At 38.8% G+C, this 25,802-nt stretch overlaps 1 protein-coding gene across 3 annotated transcripts in view; it reads left to right on the top strand.

Annotated features, from left to right (window-relative positions):
• The window catches only part of LOC140146169 (neuronal acetylcholine receptor subunit alpha-2-like), a 29,747-nt gene extending 4,698 nt beyond the window's left edge, over nt 1–25,049 (top strand). The window contains exons 1-6 of one of the 3 annotated variants that reach the window (XM_072167931.1): nt 9,765–10,084; nt 18,023–18,168; nt 19,132–19,176; nt 20,303–20,412; nt 21,602–22,274; nt 23,957–25,049. In XM_072167931.1, the coding sequence (XP_072024032.1) occupies nt 9,973–10,084; nt 18,023–18,168; nt 19,132–19,176; nt 20,303–20,412; nt 21,602–22,274; nt 23,957–24,061 (1,191 nt within the window). In that variant the 5' untranslated portion in view covers nt 9,765–9,972 and the 3' untranslated portion in view covers nt 24,062–25,049. Of the gene's footprint in view, nt 1–174; nt 220–2,311; nt 2,422–2,934; nt 3,611–4,644; nt 7,150–9,764; nt 10,085–18,022; nt 18,169–19,131; nt 19,177–20,302; nt 20,413–21,601; nt 22,275–23,956 lie in introns of those variants that run through there. The other 2 variants (XM_072167934.1, XM_072167932.1) reach the window with 2 other exon arrangements.
• Nucleotides 25,050–25,802: the final 753 nt, after the last annotated feature.

Here is a 25,802-nt window from a genome sequence, read left to right as displayed (position 1 = left end):
AATCTTCAAAACCTGAAAACTTAAATACTGAAAAACGACAGATGATGCTACATCTCACTGCACTAAAATGATTCATATGATCATTTTAGTAGGGAGACCAGATTCATAATAGTACATAAAATTTATAATTTATATCACTTTGTAAATAAAATCTTTATGATCTTTTCTCAATAGGACGAAGCCAATGATTTGGCGTCTGTTCATGGGTGGCTAAAAATGGTAGGTTTTATTAGTCATGTTTCCTTCATGTATATTGCTGTGTTTCTTTAACCAATAAGTCTAATATACAGTATGAGTATGAAAAAAGTGCAATAGAGAAAAGAATTCATTTTTATTTAAGAACCGAGTTGAACCATTTAGGTCTAAAAACATTTTATATATGATATACCCATAAGTGACCTTGTGTGAAAGAATCAAGGAATTAGCATTTACCGTTTTGTTTTTATGGCACATTTTATAACGATTCCCAATTTTAATGTTTGTCCAAGAGACATCTAAAGTTTGAATATCAGCCCACTCTGTGTAAGGTAGATTTGGAACAACTGCCATTTTCTTAACCTCGTTGGCATTGAAATAAAATGAAGCACCCAAAGTGTTATTGCCCTTGATCTTGTTTGAGGAGAAGAAACATTATTTGTTGTTATTTTCATTTTACCTTCACTTTAAAGTTGTTTAATCTCTATCAAAAACATACACATTTGTAGGCGGGTTTTTCAAATGTCAAAATGAAATGCGCGCAAATTGAAGTGGAGTGAATTACAAAATATCCAGTAAGTTGGACATATTGGGATTAAAAAACTGGAATTGGAGTCGAGTGAGGTATGAAGGACATAAAGTAATGTTAGAAAGTTTGTTTGAACAGAAAAATATTTAAATAACGCAAAAATCATCCTTATTTAAGTTAAAGTCAGTTTCAGAGCTGATGCCTTTACCGTGCATGGTGTGCTCTCATTCAAAATACACTGGCACCTCGTGGACAAATAACAAAATTGGGTATCGCAGCAAAAAGACTCATAAAAATTAAACGGTAGTTGCGATTCACTTCATATTTTCTCAAAAGGTGACTTTGGAGTTTGGCATTTATAGAATTTTTCAATAATGGGAAAGTTTGACTTGGTTCTTGCATAAATCGAGGGTTGACAAACAGAATGCCTTAAGTGCCTTTATCAGAAAAAATTAGTAAAAATAATATTTTGCATTGAGATGTGACCAAGTATTATTGTGCTATAGATGCAATAGGAAGTTGAATTGAGTTAAGGCTTATGATTTTAAGAATCTGTGAGTATTACAGATTATTTTGGTACCAAAATCTCAAAATGGCCAAAAGTGAGTTAAGGCCTTCTGTTTGTCAACCCTCGAAATATCGATTCTTTACTCTATTGCACTTTTTTTTTTACTCACCCAGTACTTGTTTGTTTAACCAATCAGTCTAATCGGACACACACACACTTGGATCCTGCATGATGGGTCCAGGCTCAAGCAATATCAAATTTAAATATAGGATGTCCCACAAATATTTTGCAACTTTCATGTGAACGCGGGCCACTTGCATCAATCAGTGAATCAATTGCTCTATTTTGATCAAAAATCATCAAATATTTGTAAAGCCGTAATATATGCATGATGTATCGTAGCAAGAGAAAAGAATACACAGAATTGACTGGATAGAACTGAGAAAGCAAATCCTATTATGCCGCTTCCAACAAATCAATTTTGCTCTTAGCTCTTTAAAACCTATTCAGTGATCCCAGCGCAAGTGTAAAAAAATCAAAATTGTTTATAAACTGCTTAAAAGTGAAGGATAAGTTATTCAAAATGTCATTTGGAAGAATTTTTTGAATGACAAATTTGGCCAAAAACGAAGAAAACAGCAGGAATGGCGTAGTTGAAGCCCCATTCAAATACATGTAGCTAATTTAGATACTGTCAGTATCTAAATTACAGATTAGTGTAAAATGTCTTATTTTGTCTTAAATACACGGCTTTCGGCTGAACCACTCGCAGGGTATGTTAGCACATCTATGACATCCGGATGACATCCAGATGAGCAAATCACTGAATGGGCCTTTAAGGGCTGCCCTTAATTTTTTTGGGCCCGAACCCTTGGGTAGAGAAATAAGAAATTGAAATCCTTATTCCATGCCCCGATACACTAAACAGTGATTTTCGCAGGACAAGTGAACAAGAATATACATCAGCCAACAAAACATTGTAGCAGAACTCTATATAATCAAAAAGAAGAAGACTGCCGGCTAAGTATTGTATGCGTATTTTGTTGTTCATTAAAATCATAAAATATTTGTATTTGCAGGCATGGACGGATGAACGACTAAAGTGGGATCCGAGCTCTTATGATAACATCACTGTAATGCGCGTCAACACAGATCACATATGGATTCCAGATATTGAATTGTACAATGGGTAAGCACAGAACATCAGAAACTCGGTAACAACTAAATTGATGTAAAGGGCTTTGGCTCTTACTAACATTGTCCCTTGTTATGCAAATTAGATTTCACGTGCTTCAAGACCGTTGCTGTACAGGTGACGTGAACGAGCATCAAAAGAGTCTTCCGCAGGACTATTTGCTGCGGACTAAATATTACTTTGGTGTACTTGCGGAATGTAATGTCAGGCTTACGAATGGTTACTGACCACCGCCATGTGAGAAGCCTCGGTATGCCAAATGTTCATTATGATCCTTTTTTCAATGAATTTGCTTTATTCCGCGTTAAATTGTGAAAAAAACGGGGGGAAATTTACGTTTACATAAATGATGCCCGAAAAAGAAATATATAACATGACCTCAATGTATTGGGTATAAAAACTGATACACCTCAACTCAATAACTTTGGGATCTAAAGCAGTGCGTAATTGGAAATTAGAAAATGCTTTAATAATTTGCTTCTTCACTTTCTCCTATTTTACTTTCAGGGTCAGTGTCACAAAGTTGTTTGACAACAAAGCGCTCCTCTACTCCAACGGTTACGTATACAATCTCCCATCTTATCGAATTGAGTTCAAATGTCCAATGAATTTGCGCTATTTTCCTTATGACGAACAAAGGTGCTCCCTCAAGTATGGTTCATGGGCTCATGACATGAGTTTGATAAACTTAACATCAATGAATTCAGCAATCGACATGGAAGACCTCAGACCATCCGCGGATTTTCGTGTAATTAACAACAAAGCGGTATTAAATCTGAAACAATACCCATGTTGTCCCAATGAAATCTGGAGCGATATAACATTCTCAATGAGCCTGAAGCGAACGTCAAGCGCATACAGTGCCAAGCTTGTCCTCCCATCCGTTCTGACAGGATTCCTGATATTGTTGACGTTTTTGCTTCCACCTGCTTCGCATGAGAAGATCACGCTCTGTGGCATCACCTTCCTTGCTCTTCTGCTTCTCCTGGTTTATCTTCAAAGTATTGTACCAGCAAGTGGTGACACGATATTAGGTGAATACCTGGCTTTTGCATTATTCATCGACTTCTTTGCGATGATTCTTGCTGTAGTGTCTTACAACCTGCATGTTAGAAAATCTCAGCCGGTTACGAAGATGCTTGAAGGTGACGACCACGACCTGAATATTCAAATGCCTGCAAAGGTAAGTACTATACTGCGCAAAAAAAGTATCTTTGCATTTAAAGCAAAAGCGTTTCTTATGCTTAGACTCGACCGTAACTTACCAACAAGTCGTGCCAGACGCATGGTTTTACATCCGACGAAGGTCAGAGTAGTAGGGTCGGAGGAAGCATGGGTCCGGCAAAAGGTGGTGTATAATGTCGGAGTCTTGTTTGTTAGTAGTAACGTGTGAACACCACGACATGGTGGATTGCACCTATCGGGCTTTTCCATTTAAAATCTACACTTCCTCTGTGGAAGATTTTAGTAATATCTCCCACGGGGGAGTATGAATTTCAAAGGGAATGAACATATTAGCAGCTCCATTTGAAACTCCTTCTCCCTCTGTGGAAGATTTAGATTGAATCTTTCTCAGAGGGTGTATGAAATCCAAATGGAGCTGCCAATGTGTTTATTCCATTTGAAATTCATACTCCTCTTGTGGGAGATATTTCCAAAAACTTCCACAGGGGGAGTGTGGATTTGAAATGGAATATCCCATTATATGTCCCATGTCACATTGTGACGTCATAGCGACATTGTGTGTGAATTGTCTGCACTTATTTTGGTATCACTGAATTTCGCAATATTGAAATTACCAACAACATTACATTGTCACGTTGTGTGATCTTGATTTAGTTCCTGAACTTCGCAAGTTTTGAATGGTTTGAATTATATAGCATGTTTGTAGTTTTAGGTCAGGGTTAGGTTTTTAGCAAAGGTTAGGGGTTTAGGGGGTGACGGTTAGAATAGTTAGAACTACATTTCTAACTTGTGGTGGTGTTCTTGCTAAATAACAAACCTAAAACAGAATTTAAAAAAAACCGCAATATGCCCGCCCCCCCCCAAAAAAAGAGCAAACATAGCTTGTTAACCAAAAGGTTCAGAGACAAACCTTTTTTGACCTAACTTGTACTCAATCCTTTTTTACAGATTCCCTGGGATCACTGAATATGCCTTCAATGGTAAAAATTACATAAATCATTAAACAATATGTATGTTTTCTTTCATTTTCAGCCCAAGAGAGCCTGGCTGCGATACTTAGACATGGCCTCTTTCGTTATCTTCTCGATCGTTTTCATAGTAGGATTGGCCATAATGCTGGGTCGTCGTCCGGGGTAATCAACAAGGAATGCAGCAACTGCCAGACTTGTCATTAGGATTCACAACAAGCTCATTCACCAGTGCGCAGTTCTTTAACCCCAATACATTTGCACATTCATTGAATGACCTTTGAAAATTTGGGTACAAAATTCATACTCTGCAACTTGAGGTCAAATTTTGCAGTATGATTGTTTAATTGAGGTTATTGAACAATGTCATTGGAATGAGGCCATCGTGATCCATAGTGTGTTGTGGTTCGGGTATGGGTACGGAAATTGGGACTCGAGTACGGGTACGGGTCCCAGTATGGGTACGGGTACGGGCCATGGGTACGGGTATAGAAATTGGGACTGGACTACTTGTATGGGTCCCATTGTGGTTATGGGTATAAACAAAGCTATTGTTATTGGTTCAAACATTAATTTATTGGCAATACCTTGCTGTAAATACACCCTTTGATGTCATTTATACCACAACAAATAAATAAAGCTATATTCCGCACCAAAATAAATTATTATGTCACAATCATTTAGGCCAACAACATACATTTTAAGTTGTTATGTGTGCCGAGTTGCTGTGACATTTTTATTTGCTAACAAGTACTCTCATTTATTGTAGAACTGGTTTAGTGGAATTAAACAAGTACAAAAACAGATGTAACTAGATGGCACAGTTGTGTTTTACCAAACACGAATATCTATAACCACCCTTTTATCCCACGATGAAACTATTAATCCATCTTAACACCCCGTAATATGTTTAATTCTAAAAGGGCTATCAGTATACCGACTAAAAGATTTTTTTTTAAATTAAAAATCAAGGAATATCCCTTTCATTGCATTTGCTGTGTAAACGCGTCTGTGCACTCATCCTTAAAAAGTGTAATAAACATGTTCCTTGCAAAAAGAAGTTAAAAAGAAAATATCTGATTACCCCTTTAAACCCGGAGTGTCCCTTTAAGCGGTTAATCCCCTAATCCCACCATGACATCCATAATCCATCCTGACACCCCGTAATATGTTTTATGCTAAAGGGGCTATCAGTATACCGACTAAAAAAAATTGTAAAAAAAAATTATTAAAAATCAAGGCATACTCCTTTTATTGCATTTGCTGTGTAAACGCTTGAGGGCGCTCCTCCCTAAATAATGCAATAAATACGTTCTATGCAAAAAAGATGTTTAAAAAAGAAAGTATCTGATTACCCCTTTAATCCTTCCTTTAAGAGGTTAACCCACCATAACACCCTTAATCCATACTGACACATCGTAGTTATGTTTAATGCCAAAGGGTCTATCAGTGTCCGACTAGAAAATTTAAAATATTAAAATCGAAGAATACCCCTTTAATTGCATTTGCTGTGTAAACGCTTGAGGGCACTCATCCTTAAATGATGCAATATACATTTTCCATGCAAAAAAAAATAAATTAAAAACCTGATTACCCCTTTCATCCCGAAACGGAGTGTCCCTTTATTTAAAAAAAGGGTGTAGCTTTGAATTGATGTGATGGGATTCAATTTTATTCAATATCTATGCTGACCAACAGATCGTTCTACGGTTTCACGATTTAAATAATATGGCCCGATATTGCCGAGAAGGCATTGAGACAAACAATATGCATGCGAAATGTTCCAAAGGTTAATGATCGAGAATGAAAAGAACCCGGGAAAAGAACATATTAACTTTATCATGTTCGTCTCCCTATGCATGAGTGCGTATATTTATGGCCTATACAATATTATCTTAATATTATTCAATTGTCTATATACTGTGTGCATATTTGTGCTCTCTTTAAAGCAAGGAGAAATAGCTTGTCAACTTAATGGAAACGCGTTATGAAGTATCTGAAAAGATAAAGCTCAGCGGCCAACAAAATGTAACTGTCTATAGTAGGCCCTATACGACAAACAAGATTTTCTCTCTGAATTGGCCGTATTTTACGTGTAAGAAAATCAATCGCATTATCGTGAGTCTATCGTGTTCACTCTGGCGTAAGTTTGGGCCCTAATTGACTCATTGGAATGTTCGAAAGGACCCCCCGCGACTGTCAAGGTAAAATGAATAGAGGCCTTGCACGTGACGTATCATCCCGTAAATATGGCGGACTACTCAAATGCATTCAACAAAAGCATAATTGCAATCTACCGTGACAGTTCGTCTCACACACATAACCCTGCACTACGATCAAATAGGTTGATGACAACATTTGATTGAATGGACTGCACTCCGCCATAACTACGGTGAAGGACACTGGCTCAAGTCCTTTGTTTGGAGCCAATCGATACTTTCATGCAGGGCCTCTATAGATAATAGTGAATCTAGTTTAAGCGCTCCACAGACTCAGAGTATTAGACGTACAATATTGTATGTAACATACCGGGTAACATATCTACGTTATTTAATCTATTGCCATTCTATTTCCAGTAATGTTTAAGTTCTAACGAATGTTTGATGACGAAAAATCGATAATATGTTACATATAATATCTAGTAGAAATATATTATCGATTTTACGTCATCAACCATTCGTTAGAACTTAAACATTACTGGAAATAGAATGGCAATAGATTAAACAACGTAGATATGTTACATACAATATTTTACGTACAATAAAAAGTCTGAATACTGCTTTAAAGGGCATATCTATTGCAAAAACAAGTTTAACTCGTTGCAATTTTTTATGCGTATTTCTCCTGAAAAAAAAGAAGAGAAATTGTGTTGGTAATGTTCGGCCTCGTACGTATCCTTCCCCCGTTCGAAGCGAAAATAATTTTCGAGGCAGCGGTCTGAATGACGTAAGTAAATGAAGCGGACACTATAGGGGAGAGTGGGGTAATCCCGCACATCTTTTCATTTAAGCCTATTACTACACATTAAAACAACGTAAGATAGAATAAACCATACCAATATCAAGAGTGGGATTACTCGCCGTTCCCCTATGTTCACGATAATATAATGGCCTAGAGCTCTTTTCATGTTCATTCATGCATAGATCATCCAGATGATCTATGATTCATGTATAAATGCGCGACCTTCAATGGTCAACAAAAGCCCATTGAAATTGTTTATTTGCATAATAAATACAATATTGATCACTGAGACTAGTATACCTCAATATACCAGTCTCAGATTAACATGATTAATCACGCTCAAATTCTGAGCTCAAAATATTTATTTTTATTTTTTAGTCCAAATATTTCTCATGATGTTGATATGAATTGTAATATCACAATTTATTAATAAATAATAAAGAAGCGGCTGATTTTATCCATATGTTTAAAAACCATTAAATTTGTAATACTTGATTAGCGTTTTTTCCTGAGACCAACGTCTTGTGCATTGAGAGTGCTTAGAGTCTATTATTTCAAAGCGGGCACATTTCATTTCATGACGTCAACTTTTTTCTAGGTCAAATCTGTCTCGTTCGAAGGAACTCACCGCTTACAGTTGGTTTTTGCGGAATATCAATTTTAAACATCTCAAAAAAGGAGCCATTTTCATTGTCCTCATAATATTAGCTTGCCAATGATCCCGGGGGGTCACTCTCACACAAAAGTGCCTCCCACCCGCGTCCGAACACCTCTGAAATGCACCCTTAATGGCGAATTTTCACATAACCAAATTGCACCCCATAATGGCGAAACACATGCAAAATCCTACCCTAAATGGCGTAGCACATGCAAAAACCATACCCTAAATGGCGTCAACTTGGAAATATCTATATTGATACCCTAAGTGGCGTAAACAGGGAAATGAGCTAATTTGATACCCAAGGTGTCTTTTTGATGTTGCAGACATATAGATACTGAAGAAAAGATGCACACAAGTAACAAGAATCAATTAAAAGTGGTGATTTTTATCAAATTAGTGCAAACTCACTCAAACAATAATATTACTAACCCTAAACGTCTAAGGATTTGGCTGAAAAAGGACCCCTAAATGGCGATGCCTTCTGAAAAAGTACCCCTTTTTCAAAAAGACGTCGACGCTGCTGTGTGGTGAAAAACATACCCTTTTAGACGCTTTTCTTGGACACGGGTGCATAGCAAGTCAAGTAGTGAGTGACCCCCCAGGCCAATGATACGATGTTGTCCGAGCAATATAATATGCCCTTTAAAGGTGTCATATTTTGGGACGCAAGTGAAAAAAAGCTACATGTATTTCTGTGATTGGATACACAGACTACGTAATACTAATTTCAACATACATTTAGCAATGGTGTAGTATTTGAGTTATTATATATCTCGAAACATCAATTGGATCTAAAATTTTATCCAAAATTTGTGGACTAAAATTAATTGTCAATTTTCCAAAAATCCACACATCCACCAGATAATCCGCCATTTATAGCTTAGGGGCTGTGCAATAATTATGAGCCCTGAGCGGAGGGTAAAATTGGGGGAGGGCAAGAAATTTTTAGCGAGCCGAGAGGGGGGCAAGCAATTTTGGCACACATTCATGGGCCGCCTTTTTAATTAAACGCTCTAAAAAGGCTTGGGAAAACAGTACGGAAACGCTTTAATAAGTGTTTGTGAACGGTCCATATTAACCCTTAAAAAGTACACCGAATTCAAAAGATATACTAAGTCTTCGCCTGACAACGCCTGAGGGTGGGAATTGAACATTAAGGGCAACAGGTCGTCAAGTTCCCAGCATGAGCCGCTACGTGTGTAGATTTAACTTGAATAACATGCAGAGGGGACATGTAGTCGCTACCACATGGTTTCAAAAATTTAGCAACTTTAAATTTCACATAATTTGAAATTTTGGTATACTATATAAAATATTGCTGAAAGGAAAACTTTTATTTTCTTTTTATCAGGCAAAATTTATTTACAGAATTTGGCGATTTTTAAGAAACATTTGGTAGAAATATGTGACTTATCATGGCAAAACCAGATCAAGTCGCCAGGATAGTTATGAAAATATCGGTCATTAAAACATGGCTAAAAATAAGAGAAAACAAAATATTATCAAGAAAAAAGTTATATTTTTCATGCAACAAATCAAATATACTTGACCTGGCACGTAATACATCCAGCAATGTCCATACATTGAGAATACTTAAATGTGAAACATTAGATTTGACAAATTTTGTCTGGTTTTGCCGTGAGTGATAATAGGGAACATATTGCCCCTATAGCGACATGCAATGATATAGAGACTCGTACTCACAAACATCATTATTGCTTTGTGAATGATTTTCTTGGTGTTTGTTGCGGGAAAAAAGACTAGACAAGAATGGCAAAGCGGTGGAAAGGTTTGATACAACTAATATGCAGCCTTCTGAGCTTGTTGGTATTTCCTATCCCATCCGGAGCAGCACGACCGGCGCGACCGGGACGTGTGGCAGGTATGTTATACTCAAACTGATACAAACACTTTTGTGTACAGGTTCCAGTCCTGGGTTTTAGTTCTCATTGGGGATTTTGTAATGTCAGCGAGGGCCTGTTAGACTATGGGACATAGGCATTTATCTTTCACTTCCGTAGTCCACTCTTGGGCAGAACATGAAAACATAACAAATCAAGAGTAAATATATGTCTGAATTGATATCCAAAAAGTTCCCACGTTTTACTTTACTCATTTAAGAGTTATTTGGGGTTAAAAATGTGTTTTTCGTAATTTTTTTCCAATAAAAAAAAAAAATGTCAAATATTAAAATAGCTGTAACTTTCAAAATAAATTGCGTAGAAATTTCATTTCTATTGTAGATGTTACATGTCACATGGATTTCCAACACTGGTGAATAAAAATGTTACAGCACAACTCTAAAATATGAAAAAAATGGCAAAAACCATATTTTTGTGCTATTTTGGCCATTTTTGACCTAAAAATGTAATTTTTGCATGGGAAAAAAAATATATATATTTTCTTGATTTTAAAAATATGTCATTATATCAACCTAGTTGATGGAATTGGACAGAAGGAACCAGAGATTGTTGAAACAATGCAGAGGTATAGCATCTCAATCATGGGAATATCTGACACAAGGCTTAAAGGAAAAGGCATGAAGGAATCTCACGACTATGTACTCATCCGGTCTGGAGTGGACAAGAACAAAACGGCTGTCCACGGAGTGGGTTTCTACCTACACCCAGAATTAGCTAAGAACATTATGGAAGTTGACTACATATCCGAAAGAATAATCAGACTCAGAATACAACAAGAGAAAGAGGTTGCAACATACATCCAAGTGTATGCCCCATGCAATGATTCCTACTCAGATGAAGACAAGGATACATTCTTTGAAGAGTTATCTGATGTTATAAACAGTACAAAGAATCAGGATATGCTGGTGGTAACGGAGACATGAATGGACATGTGGGAAGTGAACGATCACCGTGGGAAGATTACCTAGGACCCCACAGTGCACCAAACTCAAGTCGGAACTACAATGGACAAATCATCTTGGAACTTTGTACCCAACATGATCTCTTTGTCACAAACACATTCTTCCAACATATGAGTAGCCAAATATTCACATGGTACAAGTGGAATGACCTCACCAAAGCTTCTCAGCTTGACTTCATCCTCATTTAAAAGACAGATCGATGCAAAGTGAATGACTCTAAAGCAATGCTAAACATCCACATAGATACTGATCACAGACCAGTCATGATGGAAACAAGTTCCAGGAGAAGACCACGGCCAAATAAAAGACAGCAACCTGAGACAATAAACCTCAGAAAATTAGCAGAATAACCTGTGAAGGCAGCCATCGAACAACAGATGGATCAGCTATTCCAAAAACTACCAGATCAGGAAGGAAATACAGAAGAAGAGTGGACATGGTTCAAAGATGCTCTAACAGACACCCTTAAAGCAAATTGTGGGACTAAGAAAAGAAAAACGGGACAAGTGAAAGGGACATCCTGGTGGAATGACACGGTCAAAGCAGCAACCAAAGAGAAGAAAAGACTCTTTAAGAAATGGTCCAAAAGCAACCTAGAAGCAGACTACAACGAGTACAGGGAAGCCCGGCGAAACTGCAAGAAGACTATCAAAGAAGCCAAAGACCAGTCTTGGAAAACATATGGGGAAGATCTGGCAGCAGAAAAATCAAATAGCTCAAGAAGAGAGTTCTTTAAAGCAGTTAAAGCCTACAAACAGCGGGACGAGCCTTTTGACCCAACTGCCATCATAAACGATAAGGATGGAAACCCCCTCACAGACAGCTGCGAAATCACCAACATATGGCGAGAATACTTCGAAGATTTGCTCAACCCAAGCGGTGATGGTGACAGACAACAGCAGCAGCCCTTCCACCCTCGGTTCCAAGAGGAAGTTGATCCACCCATACTCCAGGAGGAAGTCAGAAATGCTATTAAAACCAATCCCAAAACAAGGCAGCTGGAATTGATGACCTCACAATAGAAGCCATACTTGCTTGTGGAGATACAGGAGTCAAATGGCTGACAAGAGTGTTCAACAGGGCTTGGGAGGAGCGAGCTGTACCCGATGACTGGCAACGTGCAATAATTGTCCCCATCTGGAAGGAAAAAGGAGTAAAAGAGATTGTAGCAAATATAGAGGAATCTCTCTGCTCAGCCATACTGGGAAGATTTATGCAAAGATCGTAGAGAAACGAATAAGACCAGTTGTTGAACATCAACTGAGTGAAGCGCAGTTTGGGTTCAGGAAGAACAGAGGGTGCACTGATGTCATATTTGCTCTGAGACAGCTGTGTGAAAGGAGTATTGAGTACAACCAAGATCTGGACCAAGAAAAGGCGTTTGATCGAGTAAACAGAGATCTACTCTGGACTGTGCTAGAAGACTACGGTGTAAAAGGGCAACTGCTGGACAGTGTGAGAGCCATCTACAGGGGCAGCCTCTGTACTGTCAGGACAAGGACATGACTCACCAAGTGGTTTCCTGTGAAGTCAGGTGTCCGACAAGGATGCGTCCTCTCGCCTCTCCTGTTCCTCATTTTTATGGACAGGATCACCCAAGAAGCAAATCTAGATGAAGAAGCTCTCAATGAACTACTGTTTGCAGATGATCAATGTCTCATCCACCATGACAGCCTTAGCTTACAAAACCACACCAACAGACTGCACGCGACCTGCATAAGCATATCAAAGACAGAAACCATGCTGATCAGCCGATCCCAAAAGACCTTGGACATCCAGATTGACAACACAACCCTCCAGCAATCGAAGGAGTTTAAGTACCTGGGCAGCATCTTTACTGAAGACGGGAAGATAGACGAGAAATTGAAACCAGATGCCAGAAAGCAAACAACATCACCTTCATGCTTGGGCCTATACTTTCCCACCCAGCTGTGCCAATGAATGCAAAAAGAACAGTCATCAACGCAATCTATACTCCGATTCTCTACTACCAGGCACAAACATGGGCTATGAACAAAAAGACTGAACGGAAGATCACCACCTGTGAAATGAAATGCCTACGAAAAGCTGTAAACAAGACACGACGGGACAAAATCAGGAATGAATTCATCAGAGACATGGTTGGCACCAAGCCTATGCTAGACCAGATTGAAAGCCATCGCGTCAAATGGTTTGGTCATCTTATTCGCATGCCCACAAATCAACCAGCCCTGCGGACCTACAACAGCAAACTGTCCGGTACCAAGCCTGTAGGAAGACCAAGAAGAAGATGGATTGAGGGGGTCAAGAAAATCCTGACAAGGCACAACACCAACCTGACAGATGCTACCCATGCAGCCCAAGACAGAGTCCCATCATTTCCCCGCGACTCTGAGAGGAACAAGCGGAGGACAAAAGTAAAGTAAAGTAAGCTGGGGCTGGGGGATTTTGTTTTTTACTCGTCAGGTTTTTTTCCTTCAAAAACTCCCCCCTGCAAATCCAATGGTGCGCTATGCGGTCCTAAGTGCCCCCAGTCATGTTTCCCACAAGCTGTTTAATGTCTGATGAACATGATGAAGGAGTATCTTGATCTGCAACTATATATTTTCTTTAATCTTCCTCATCTCCCGGACACAATCTGAGACAGATTCTTTTTTTTAATAACATTTTTAGTGTATACCTTTATACAGAGTTGGGTGGGGGATTTTTTTTATATTTATCGGTGAGGGATTTTTTTATCGCACTAGTGGGCGAATGATTTTTTTTGTCTTACTAGTGGGCGATTTTTTTTCCCAAAAATCCCATGACACCTCTTGCAAATCTAATGCTGCTCCCTAAACATTTTATTTAAGTGCTGACAACACTTGTTTTGCGAAAAAATGTTGACATTTACATTTTTAAATGTTGTGTAGAGTTCTTGTCGCATAAGAAGAGCCGAGAAATTTTGGCGAGCCGAAAGGGGGAGACAAACAATTTTTGGCAAGCCGGTGGGGGGCAACCAATTTTTGGCATACATTCATGGGGTGCCTTTTTAAATAAAATGCTCTAAAGAGGCTTAGGAAAATAGTACGGATGCCAATTTTCTTGCTCGCTACTCTCGCAACATGTATCTAGTCCATTTAAGGTTTATAAATTGGGATCCAAAAAATTTGGCATTCACAAGGGGGGGGGGCAGAGAATGTTTGGCAGGCCGAGAGGGGCAAGCAATTTTTGGCGGGCCGAGAGGGAGGGCAAGCGATTTTTGGCGAGCCGTTTGGAAATTTTACCCCCCGAGGGGGGGGGCGGAGGGCTTATAATTATTGATCAGCCCATTAAAGATAAGATTAACGACTCAAGCAAGTTTTAAAAAATGCGTTTATTTTGAGTAGCATTTGTTCAGTACCGAGGACACCGTGACATAGACCATGGGACAAGGCTTGCTAAGTGCTTCAGAAAGTAGTTTTCGTTCTCCCTTTCTGGGTAGAGGATGGTTTATACATGAAAATATAGCTATTATATCACTGATCAATAATATAACATTTCCCACTTTCAAAAGTTGCACGTTACTGTGTAATTTATGAGTTATTTGGGGTTAAAAATGTGTTTTTCGTGATTTTTTTCCATTTTTGCCCAAAAATGTCAAATATTAAAATAGCTGTAACTTTCAAAATAAATTGAGTAGAAATTTCATTGCTATTGTAGATGTTACATATTACATGGATGTCTAACACTGGTGAATAAAATGTCACAGCACAACTCTAAAATATAAAACAAATGGCAAAAACCATATTTTTGTGCTATTTCGGCCATTTTTGAGCTAAAAATGTAATTTTTGCATGGGGAAAAAATAAATATAAAATTTATTGATTTAAAAATATGTCATTATGTCAACCTAGTTATTCTGAACAAAAAAGTTAATGATGGTGAATGTCTGTGACCTATAGTGAACCCAAACTGCGCTTCACTCAGTTGATGTTCAACAACTGGTCTTATTCGTTTCTCTACGATCTTTGCATAAATCTTCCCAGTATGGCTGAGCAGAGAGATTCCTCTATATTTGCTACAATCTCTTTTACTCCCTTTTTTCTTCCAGATGGGGACAATTATTGCACGTTGCCAGTCATCGGGTACAGCTCGCTCCTCCCAAGCCCTGTTGAACACTCTTGTCAGCCATTTGACTCCTGTATCTCCACAAGCAAGTATGGCTTCTATTGTGAGGTCATCAATTCCAGCTGCCTTGTTTTTGGGATTGGTTTTAATAGCATTTCTGACTTCCTCCTGGAGTATGGGTGGATCAACTTCCTCTTGGAACCGAGGGTGGAAGGGCTGCTGCTGTTGTCTGTCACCATCACCGCTTGGGTTGAGCAAATCTTCGAAGTATTCTCGCCATATGTTGGTGATTTCGCAGCTGTCTGTGAGGGGGTTTCCATCCTTATCGTTTATGATGGCAGTTGGGTCAAAAGGCTCGTCCCGCTGTTTGTAGGCTTTAACTGCTTTAAAGAACTCTCTTCTTGAGCTATTTGATTTTTCTGCCAGATCTTCCCCATATGTTTTCCAAGACTGGTCTTTGGCTTCTTTGATAGTCTTCTTGCAGTTTCGCTGGGCTTCCCTGTACTCGTTGTAGTCTGCTTCTAGGTTGCTTTTGGACCATTTCTTAAAGAGTCTTTTCTTCTCTTTGGTTGCTGCTTTGACCGTGTCATTCCACCAGGATGTCCCTTTCACTTGTCCTGTTTTTCTTTTCTTAGTCCCACAATTTGCTTTAAGGGTGTCTGTTAGAGCATCTTTGAACCATGTCCACTCTTCTTCTGTATTTCCTTCCTGATCTGGTAGTTTTTGGAATAGCTGATCCATCTGTTGTTCGATGGCTGCCTTCACTGGTTCTTCTGCTAATTTTCTGAGGTTTATTGTCTCAGGTTGCTGTCTTTTATTTGGCCGTGGTCTTCTCCTGGAACTTGTTTCCATCATGACTGGTCTGTGATCAGTATCTATGTGGATGTTTAGCATTGCTTTAGAGTCATTCACTTTGCATCGATCTGTCTTTTAAATGAGGATGAAGTCAAGCTGAGAAGCTTTGGTGAGGTCATTCCACTTGTACCATGTGAATATTTGGCTACTCATATGTTGGAAGAATGTGTTTGTGACAAAGAGATCATGTTGGGCACAAAGTTCCAAGATGATTTGTCCATTGTAGTTCCGACTTGAGTTTGGTGCACTGTGGGGTCCTAGGTAATCTTCCCACGGTGATCGTTCACTTCCCACATGTCCATTCATGTCTCCCGTTACCACCAGCATATCCTGATTCTTTGTACTGTTTATAACATCAGATAACTCTTCAAAGAATGTATCCTTGTCTTCATCTGAGTAGGAATCATTGCATGGGGCATACACTTGGATGTATGTTGCAACCTCTTTCTCTTGTTGTATTCTGAGTCTGATTATTCTTTCGGATATGTAGTCAACTTCCATAATGTTCTTAGCTAATTCTGGGTGTAGGTAGAAACCCACTCCGTGGACAGCCGTTTTGTTCTTGTCCACTCCAGACCGGATGAGTACATAGTCGTGAGATTCCTTCATGCCTTTTCCTTTAAGCCTTGTATCAGATATTCCCATGATTGAGATGCTATACCTCTGCATTGTTTCAACAATCTCTGGTTCCTTCTGTCCAATTCCACTGACATTCCATGTTGCAGTCCTAGTCGTTGGGCTATTTCGTTGTCTTTTAACCGTTCCGTGTAGTTTTCCATTTGAATCCGTCCGTTTACATTTCCTTTGTTTACTTTGAGCGGTAGTATATCACCTGCAGGCTTGCTGGGCCATTCGCAGCTTCCCCGGTCCATAAATGGAGCCGAGACAGTTTCCTGCTTATTGGGCAGGTGGGTAGGCAGCCGAGGTCCACTAGTTAAAGGGTGGATCGCCTCTCCCATGGAAACACGATGACTCTTGAACCTTAACAGAATGAAGACTGTTGAATCTAAAAGGTTTCCTCCACTCGCACTGTCATGTTTCAATCAGTGGCTAAGGATGGTGAGTAGCATGGCGTGTCCACTCGCCGGTGGGCCATTCGCACTGCACCTCTGGGGCCCTTAGTTGCTCCGAGATCCCCTACATGCTAGTCTGGAAATCGCAAGATGACCAGTTACCATCGGTGATCGCTGGGAGGCCATGTAGGAGTCTTGAGTAAGGAGAGGCTATGTACTGGCAGGAAGAGACTTACACGCTCGGTTCTTCTTTTCACCCGAAGGCTAGCCAGCGGCTTCGGTCGCAATTGATCAGAGGTTGAGAGTTATGCTACTAGATAAAAGAAGGAAAGGACAAATAACTAGACAGAGAGGGGGAAAGAAGGAGGGAGCATGCATCTACAACTACTTCTACAACTACAACTACATACGCACTAGACGCATCACTTACCCCTGTGACCTGGCTTATACGTACACGTCCTTTTAGTCACTCCTATGACTTTTAAGCCTGTCACCCAGCCCCAGGCTAGAGGAATACACAATTTGAGCAACCTTAAAATGTGGCCCTGTTCGATTACCTTTTCCCGCCAAAAGCTACTCCGGTGCAATTGCTATCAGGCACCTCATCTGAGGGGGTAAAACCATACACACTGCAATAATTTCCTTTCGCAATCATAAACTTTCGGATATGAATTAATTCAAAGCAATATTTATTGAAGGCAATGGATGTTCGAAGAATGTATTTTATGGCCTTTTGAATATTTTAATAATAATAGTCGTCTGCAGTCGCTATCGCCGTGATAAATATAAATGGAAAATTGACGAGCGATGCATCGCACAATTCGGCAATTGCCCATCGTTTTTAAAAGCGATACATCGCAATCGCTCCGCGATTTAGTATTAATTCAGCTTTATAGTCATATCATCAGCACTGAACAAGTCACCCTTAGAAAATTTACAGAATACTTATCACTGCTTAATCTAAAAACCATTAAAACATATTCAAATGTTTATTTTTCAGATACACCAAATACGACTTTTACGCCACAACACAGTACACGACTTTACTCTGACCTTTTCACCACTTACCATAAGGAGGTTACACCAAGGCATGATATGGCTACCTCTGTAGAAGTGGGGCTCTCTTTGGTCTCATTCGATTTCATAGTAAGAAAAAAGAATAGTATTACTTGTAAAGATACGAATTGATGTTTCTACAATCATTTCATAAATTATACACCATGGACCACAATGGCCTCATTCCAATGGCATAGTTCAATAACCTCAACAATCATAGTTGACCTGACCTCAAGTTGCAGAGTTTTTGTACCCAAATTGTTAAAGGTCATTCAATTGAATGTACATATGTATTGAGGTTAAAGAGCTGTGTCCTGATAGATGAGCATGTTATGGATCCTAGTGATAGGAATGTCCAATATCTTTGAGTAGTGGATGCCGTCGCAGCCAGTATCCATTACGATAAAGTATTGGGCATTCCTATCATCTATGATGTGATAGCAGTTAGTAAAAGCGAGAACACCAATTTGTTGTCTCATTCTTGGCATACTCAGTTTAAATACTTTGTATTGTTTTTACTGTGTACCCTGACGTGATAGTGTAGCTATTGTTCCCATGCACCCAGATTATGTATTTTTCTAACCTAGTTTTTCGTAATCCTTAATGTCCCTAGTACACAAATTTTGTTGTTCCCAAAATAAAATTCTGTCCCATGGGTGGGGGGAGGGGGGAACTCCACTATGACTGCTCATATTCATGTACCAGACTTGAATCCTGTTTATCTGGGATAGTCTAGTGTAGCTTAGTGGTTAGATCGTTGAGCACAAAATGCACAGGTTTTTCTCTGGTTTATCTGCCGTCTTTACTATCGAAGTCTCCGCGTTCGTCGCTGTCGCTTCCCACGCTCGATTTAAGTATGAAATCAAAGTGGCATTTTTAAATCTTCACAACCTGAAAACTGAAGTACTGAAAAACGACAGATGATGCTACATCTCACTGCACTAAAATGATTCATATGATCATTTTAGTAGGGAGACGAGATTCATAATAGTACATAAAATGTATAATTTATATCACTTTGTAAATAAAATCTTTATGATCTTTTCTCAATAGGACGAAGCCAATGATTTGGCGTCTGTTCATGGGTGGCTAAAACTGGTAGGTTTTAATTTTTTTCTTCATGTTCCTTGCCGTGTTACATATACCACATTTCGTCAACACGTTATCCTGAAACCTAGGATTGATTGCAGATATCACCGGGGATGGTCCCCCTTCTGTTTTCGAATAGCTCTGACTTAATGTGCACAGGGTTTGACTCTTCCTATGCACGGGACCAACGGCTTCCGAACCACGAGACGAGCACACACACTACCTATATCTGCACGTGCTAAGTAGCTTATGGGGACGAGAAGAAATTCTACAAGTTTATTCTGTAAAGTAACTGAACACAATTAGGAACATTTTGGGAGAGGAAGATAATTCTCACCTAAGCCAAGCCCAAGGCTCGGACCCTCGTCGATCGTGTTCTCCCGGCCGGCAGCGCAACGCCTTAACTGCTCGGCCATCTTGCTTAACCAATCAGTCTAATCGGACACACCCATCCTGTATGATGGGTCCAGGCTCAAGAAATATAAAATTTAAATACAGGGTGTCCCACAAATGTTTTGCAACTTTCATGCGGACGCAGGCCACTTGCATCAATGTGAATCAATTGCTCCATTTTGATCTAAAATCATAAAATATTTGTAAAGACGTTATAATATGCATGATGTATCGTAGCGAGAGAAAAAATACACAGAATTGATGGGATAGAACTGAGAGAGGAAATGCTATTATTCCGCTCCCAACAAATCAATTTTGCTCTTAGCCCCTTAAGGGTTGCCCTTGGGCCCGAACCCTTGGGCATGTTGGGTAGAGAAATAAGAAATTGAAATTCTTATTCCATGCCCCGATACACTGAACAGTGATTTTCGCAGTGAACAAGAATATATACATCAGCCAACAGATCATTGTACCAGAACTCTAGATAATCAAGAGGAAGAAGATTGCCGGTTAAGTATTGTATGCTATTGTATACTTCACTTTCAATTAAAGACTTAGATTATGTAAACTTAATCAAACAGTGTATTATTGTTGTGCGTTCATGCGAATTGTAAGTTCGTACCAACCTTTAACCTCAATATGTAACCCTGAACATGTTGAACACCATCATTACGTGAAAGGGGCGTGAAAGTTTTCGTTGTTGTTTGTGCTGTTCACGAGCTTGTTGTTATTTTGTTTCCAGGGTTGGACGGATGAAAGACTTAAGTGGGATCCGAGCAAATTTGATAACATCACTGTAATGCGCGTCAACACAGATCACATATGGATTCCAGATATTGAATTGTACAATGGGTAAGGCCGGAACATCAGAAACTCGGTATCAACTAAATTGATGTAAAGGGCGTTGGCTCTTACTAACATTGTCCCTTGTTATGCAAATGAGATTTCACGTGGTTCAAGACCGTTGCTGTACAGGTGACGTGAATGAGCATCAAAAGAGTCTTCCGCAGGACTATTTGTTGTGGACTAAATATTACATTAGTGTACTTGGGGGATGTAATGTCAGGGTTACAAATGGTTACTGACCGCCGCCATGTGGGAAGGCCCGGTATGCCAAAGGTTCGCGAAAAAGGTCGCTCAGTCGAAAAATTCGTTAAGTCGAATATGAAATCAGGTACCAAATGTCCAATTTAACCCTAACCTTAACTCTAACCCGAACCTGGTGGAAATGAAAGTAATGGGGAGTATCAAATGGTCACTGCGTTACAAGGTTCTTCAAATGTCTGCTTATACAGTTGTCTAAGAAATAAATGTCATGGTGTTAAATAAAAGAGATAGTAGTCCAAACGTTGACAACTCTGTGCATTATTCATTAATAATTTTAGTAACAATTTTCATTTGGTGAATACACTCAAGCAAGATTACTGTGCAACTAGAAAACTAACTAGAAAATACATTTCAATTCACCCGCGAAGTGGTTACGTAACTCCCTGGTAACTGGATCACGCCTTTTGGAACTGGTACTACACGCCATAGACTTTGCGTTGCGATCATTTTGATCGTGGTGCAAAACTCAAAAGCGTGATCCAGTTGACATAGTAATAATCGGATTGCACGTAACACTTCGCTGGCGAATTGCGATCAATTCTGAGGCGTTAGTGTTTTTAATTCAAGAAATTAAAGTTTGGCATTAAATTTCTTTTTGAACTTTTTTTTTTAAAGTAAAGGACCAGAGGGCGATGGCGATATTTTTTTTCGTACATCATATTTGTAACTCATGGTAAAATCAGTTGGTTTTTCATAAAATCTTTCCTTTTTTCAATGAATTTGCTTTATTCCGCGTTAAATTATGAAAAACGGGGAAAAATTAACGTTTACATAAATGATGCCCGAAAAAGAAATATAACATGACCTCAATGTGTTGGGTATAAAAACTGATACTCATCAACTCAATAACTTTGGGATCTAAAGCAGTGCGTAATTGGAAATTAGAAAATGCTTTAATAATTTGCTTCTTCACTTTCTCCTATTTTACTTTCAGGGTCAGTGTTACAAAGTTGTTTGACAACAAAGCACTCATCTACTCCAACGGTTACATATACAATCTCCCATCTTATCGAATTGAGTTCAAATGTCCAATGAATTTACGCTATTTTCCTTACGACGAACAAGTATGTACCCTCAAGTATGGTTCATGGGCTCATGACATGAGTTTGATAAACTTAACATCAATGAATTCAGCAATCGACATGGAAGACCTCAAACCATCCACGGATTTTCGTGTAGTTAACAACAAAGCGGTATTAAATCTGAAACAATACCCATGTTGTCTCGAATACTATGGCGACGTTACATTTACAATCTACATGAAGCGAATCACCAACGCATACAGTGCCAAGCTTGTCCTCCCATCCGTTCTGACAGGATTCCTGATATTGTTGACGTTTTTGCTTCCACCTGCTTCGCATGAGAAGATCACACTCTGTGGCATCATCTTCCTTGCTCTTCTGCTTCTCCTGGTTTATCTTCAAAGTATTGTACCAGCAAGTGGTGACACGATATTAGGTGAATACCTGGCTTTTGCATTATTCATCGACTTCTTTGCGACGATTCTTGCTGTCGTGTCTTACAACTTGCATGTCAAAAAATCTCAGCATGTGAAGAATATGGTTGACGGTGACGATCAGGACCTGAATATTCAAATGCCTGCAAAGGTAAGTTAAGGGGGTACTACACCCCTGCCCAATTTTGTGTCTATTTTTGCATTTTCTCAAAAATTATAGCGAATTGGTGACAAGTAAGATATGTATATTATAGGGGCAAGGTCTAGAACTACTGCACTGGAAATTTTATTTCAACACAGACAACAGTTGTGGAGTTACAGTCAAAAATGAGGGAAAACCAAACTACTTGCCTTGAGTTGCTGACTTTTTCAGTGCAGTAGTTGAAGTCCTTGCCTATATAATACACATATCTTACTTGTCACCAATACGTTATAATTTTTGAGAAAAATGCAAAAATAGGCCCAAAATTGGCCAGGGGTGTAGTACCCCCATAAAATTAAAGTATCTTTACATTTTCGGAGTCGTGTTTGACATTAGCCCCTTCCTCTCCACGTCCAATTTACTCCTGACTTTTTTGTAAAGTGTGAGCACCACAACCTGCTGGGTTGGATTGAATAGTTGCTCGTATAAGGCGGCCTTTTAGGTTGCTTTTGGGGAAAGACTGCCATAAAGCAGAGCAAGAAAACAAAGTCGCATCTTGCCGAATGAGGTATCAGAAAAACATAATTCAGGTTTATTGTATTCAACCCTATAGTCCTACGAAGTGAAAAAATACTTTGTGTGCAGTATAAACGGCTTGTCCGTAGATCTTTCCGACATTTTCAATTCTTACCTTTCATCACGGACTTAAACAAAAAAAATCGCAACATGATGATTTTAAATTAAACCACTACCAATAGCCCCTCGATTAACATATTTGAGATTGCGATGTTCCATACGTGGTGCGTGGACCGTATGTTCATAACTACGTTCAATATTGCTAGCCTCGCTTCAAAGCTGGACTGTGTTCATTCGTCACAAAGGAGAACAATGCGGCTGGAACAAAGACTGACAGCTGATCTGGTTCCTAGAGGGCGAAGCGCTTGAAATTTAACGGGTTTTATTATAGCATGCTTTTGATTTTGATTAAAAGCAAGGTTAACATGCTGCTTAAAATTAATTGTATTTTAGTGCTTCCCATATATTATGGTTGCCAAAAACCAAGTATTTTGGTAGATTAACATGATTAAGGACCACTGTATCTATATATCTTGACTTTACTTTCAAAATAAGACTTTTTCGTGGTGAAAATTAGGCGCGTTGCATGACCGTCGTGACGCCGTAAAAATGCCAACCCCGTGCGTAATAGGTATGCGTTTGTATCAGAAAGGCAAATCGCAATTTAATATGTTATACGGCCAATATCTCACACGTATTTCAATGGACAATCTCTACGTATGAACCGCGTGTATGGATAAAGTCAGATTTTCACACATCAATTGCTTTATTATAATGGTTTCTTAAAAACAAGAAGGATCATATGAATAATTTTTCCTTTTTCCTTCGTAAGTTTATTATCCTTGATTCTCTTTAATATATTTTTAAATGGACAAATTGTGTGCATTTTCAACGGAGTCTCCACGTTAATTTTGTACGTGCAAAATCTTCAAAATTGGCTAAATATGCTACCTCGCTTCGAAGCTCTTCGATACATTAGATTTTTGAATAGTTTTGAATAGTTTTGAATAGATCCGCGGGCGTACGATCACGGTGCTTGGAAATCGCAAGCTCTCTATTTTTGAACATCTGGATCCAGACGTTTAAACAATGTATGTATTTTCTTTCATTTTCAGACCAAGAGAAACTGGCTGCGATACTTAGACCTAGCCTCTTTCGTAATCTTCTCGATCGTTTTCATAGTAGGATTGGCCATTATGCTGGGTCGTCGTCCGGAGTAATCAACAAGGAATTCTGCACGTTGTTTTCATATTGGCCATTATGTTGGGACGTCAACTCGTCATATGCGGGTTGTTGTCAACGAAAAATAAGAGTAACCGCACGCTAAAAAAACACCAAAGAACAATAATGGATTAATATTAAACTAAATAAATGAAGCACACCAATAGCGTATTTAGACCCAACTTAGTTTAAAGCTCTCACAACGATTTCGGTCAAATTTTAGTTTGGTTATTCTTTGCCAAATATTATAAAATATGTAATTAACAACTGTGTAAGTCTTCTGGTAATTTTAAGCCAGACTAACAAGGTAAAATGAAAGAAAAACTTACTTACTATCTTAGCCGCCTAATTGTGGTGTTCTATGGGGGATTCACACTTGCTCTGTTGTCCTAAACACACAATTGGCTGAATCCAGTTAGGTGTAAGTTCGGACATGGATAAACATTACAAATCGTCGGCTGCATATCAATTTGTAAGCGCTCTTTGGCAAAGTCATAGTTCATTGAATTTACAGCCGCAGGATAAAACAGGAGAAAATAAAAACTTTTTGCACAAGATTTGCAATTTAAAGAGAATTGGTCATTGCTCTTTAAAATGAGGCTAGTATATGGACAATTATATAAGTGTGCTCTTTCATTTAATAACATAAAATTTGAAAAATATTGTAAGGAACACTTTTTTTGGTCAAAAAATGTGCTTGGATAGGTAGTTTTCAACAGATTTACCACATTCACCTTACTATAACCATGATAACATTGAATTGCCTTATCTGTCGACGTAGTAGGGAAAAGTGTTTTTAGGGGGAAGTGTTAGCTTTCGTTCGATATAAAACAAATTCTGATTGGATGAAGGGAACACTTGGGGTTTTGATAAAAACCAATCACAGAGGCCTGTTTTCCAGCTAGAAGCTCACACAGCTCTCATGAAGCTATGCACTCAACCTTGTAGTGTAATCATGGTAATAAAAGACTGTGTAGAGACAATTCACTGCTAGCTTGGACGAAATTGTGTGATCAGGTGTATCGGGTGGAAACTGTGCATAGATGGTTTAAGAATCGTTTTTGTAGCCAAACCTTTCCATATGTATTCCATAGTGGCGTACAGGCTGTATCAAAATGATTGGTACCCATCAGATTCCAGAGATAATGGACCTGACTGCCACATCAACATGCAACATAGTATCCGCTTAAGATTTGATTGTTGATTAATGTCATAAACATTCATTAAATTATGGTCATTTCAAAAGGGTGCCATGTTGCATTTCTCTTTAATAACCTCTCTTAATAAGGCTCTTTAATAACCGTCAAAACTGATGGGTACCAATCATTTTGATACAGCCTGTATAGTGGGACACCGCGAATAAACAACTTTTCGAGAAAATCTGGTTTGAAGAAATGCCAATTTAAAATCGAGTTGTGTAAATCAGACATTCATTATATTTTGTAAATGATGTGAAATGTCTGTAGTGAACTAAATATATCTTATTTTTATATAGTTTTCAAAAGAAATAAATACATAGTATTGCTGTCAAACTGAAAACAATAAGAACAAAACTATACGTGGAAAACACGCAAAACGCAATACACGAATCTAACGTTAACCTTACGCCACCTCGATCGCCGTGTAATCCCTATGGCGTTACTTTTCGTCGGCTACATTCCATAATGGCGTATAGATCCGATACGTCACTATGGAATGTAGAGAGGTGTACACCACTATAACATACAATTTTTTTATTTT

The sequence above is a fragment of the Amphiura filiformis genome, chromosome 2, assembly GCF_039555335.1.
Source record: "Amphiura filiformis chromosome 2, Afil_fr2py, whole genome shotgun sequence".
NCBI classification, from domain to species: Eukaryota; Metazoa; Echinodermata; class Ophiuroidea; order Amphilepidida; family Amphiuridae; genus Amphiura; species Amphiura filiformis.
The sequence above is the reverse complement of the archived record's forward strand: the minus strand, read 5'-3'. Positions and strand labels throughout refer to the sequence as shown.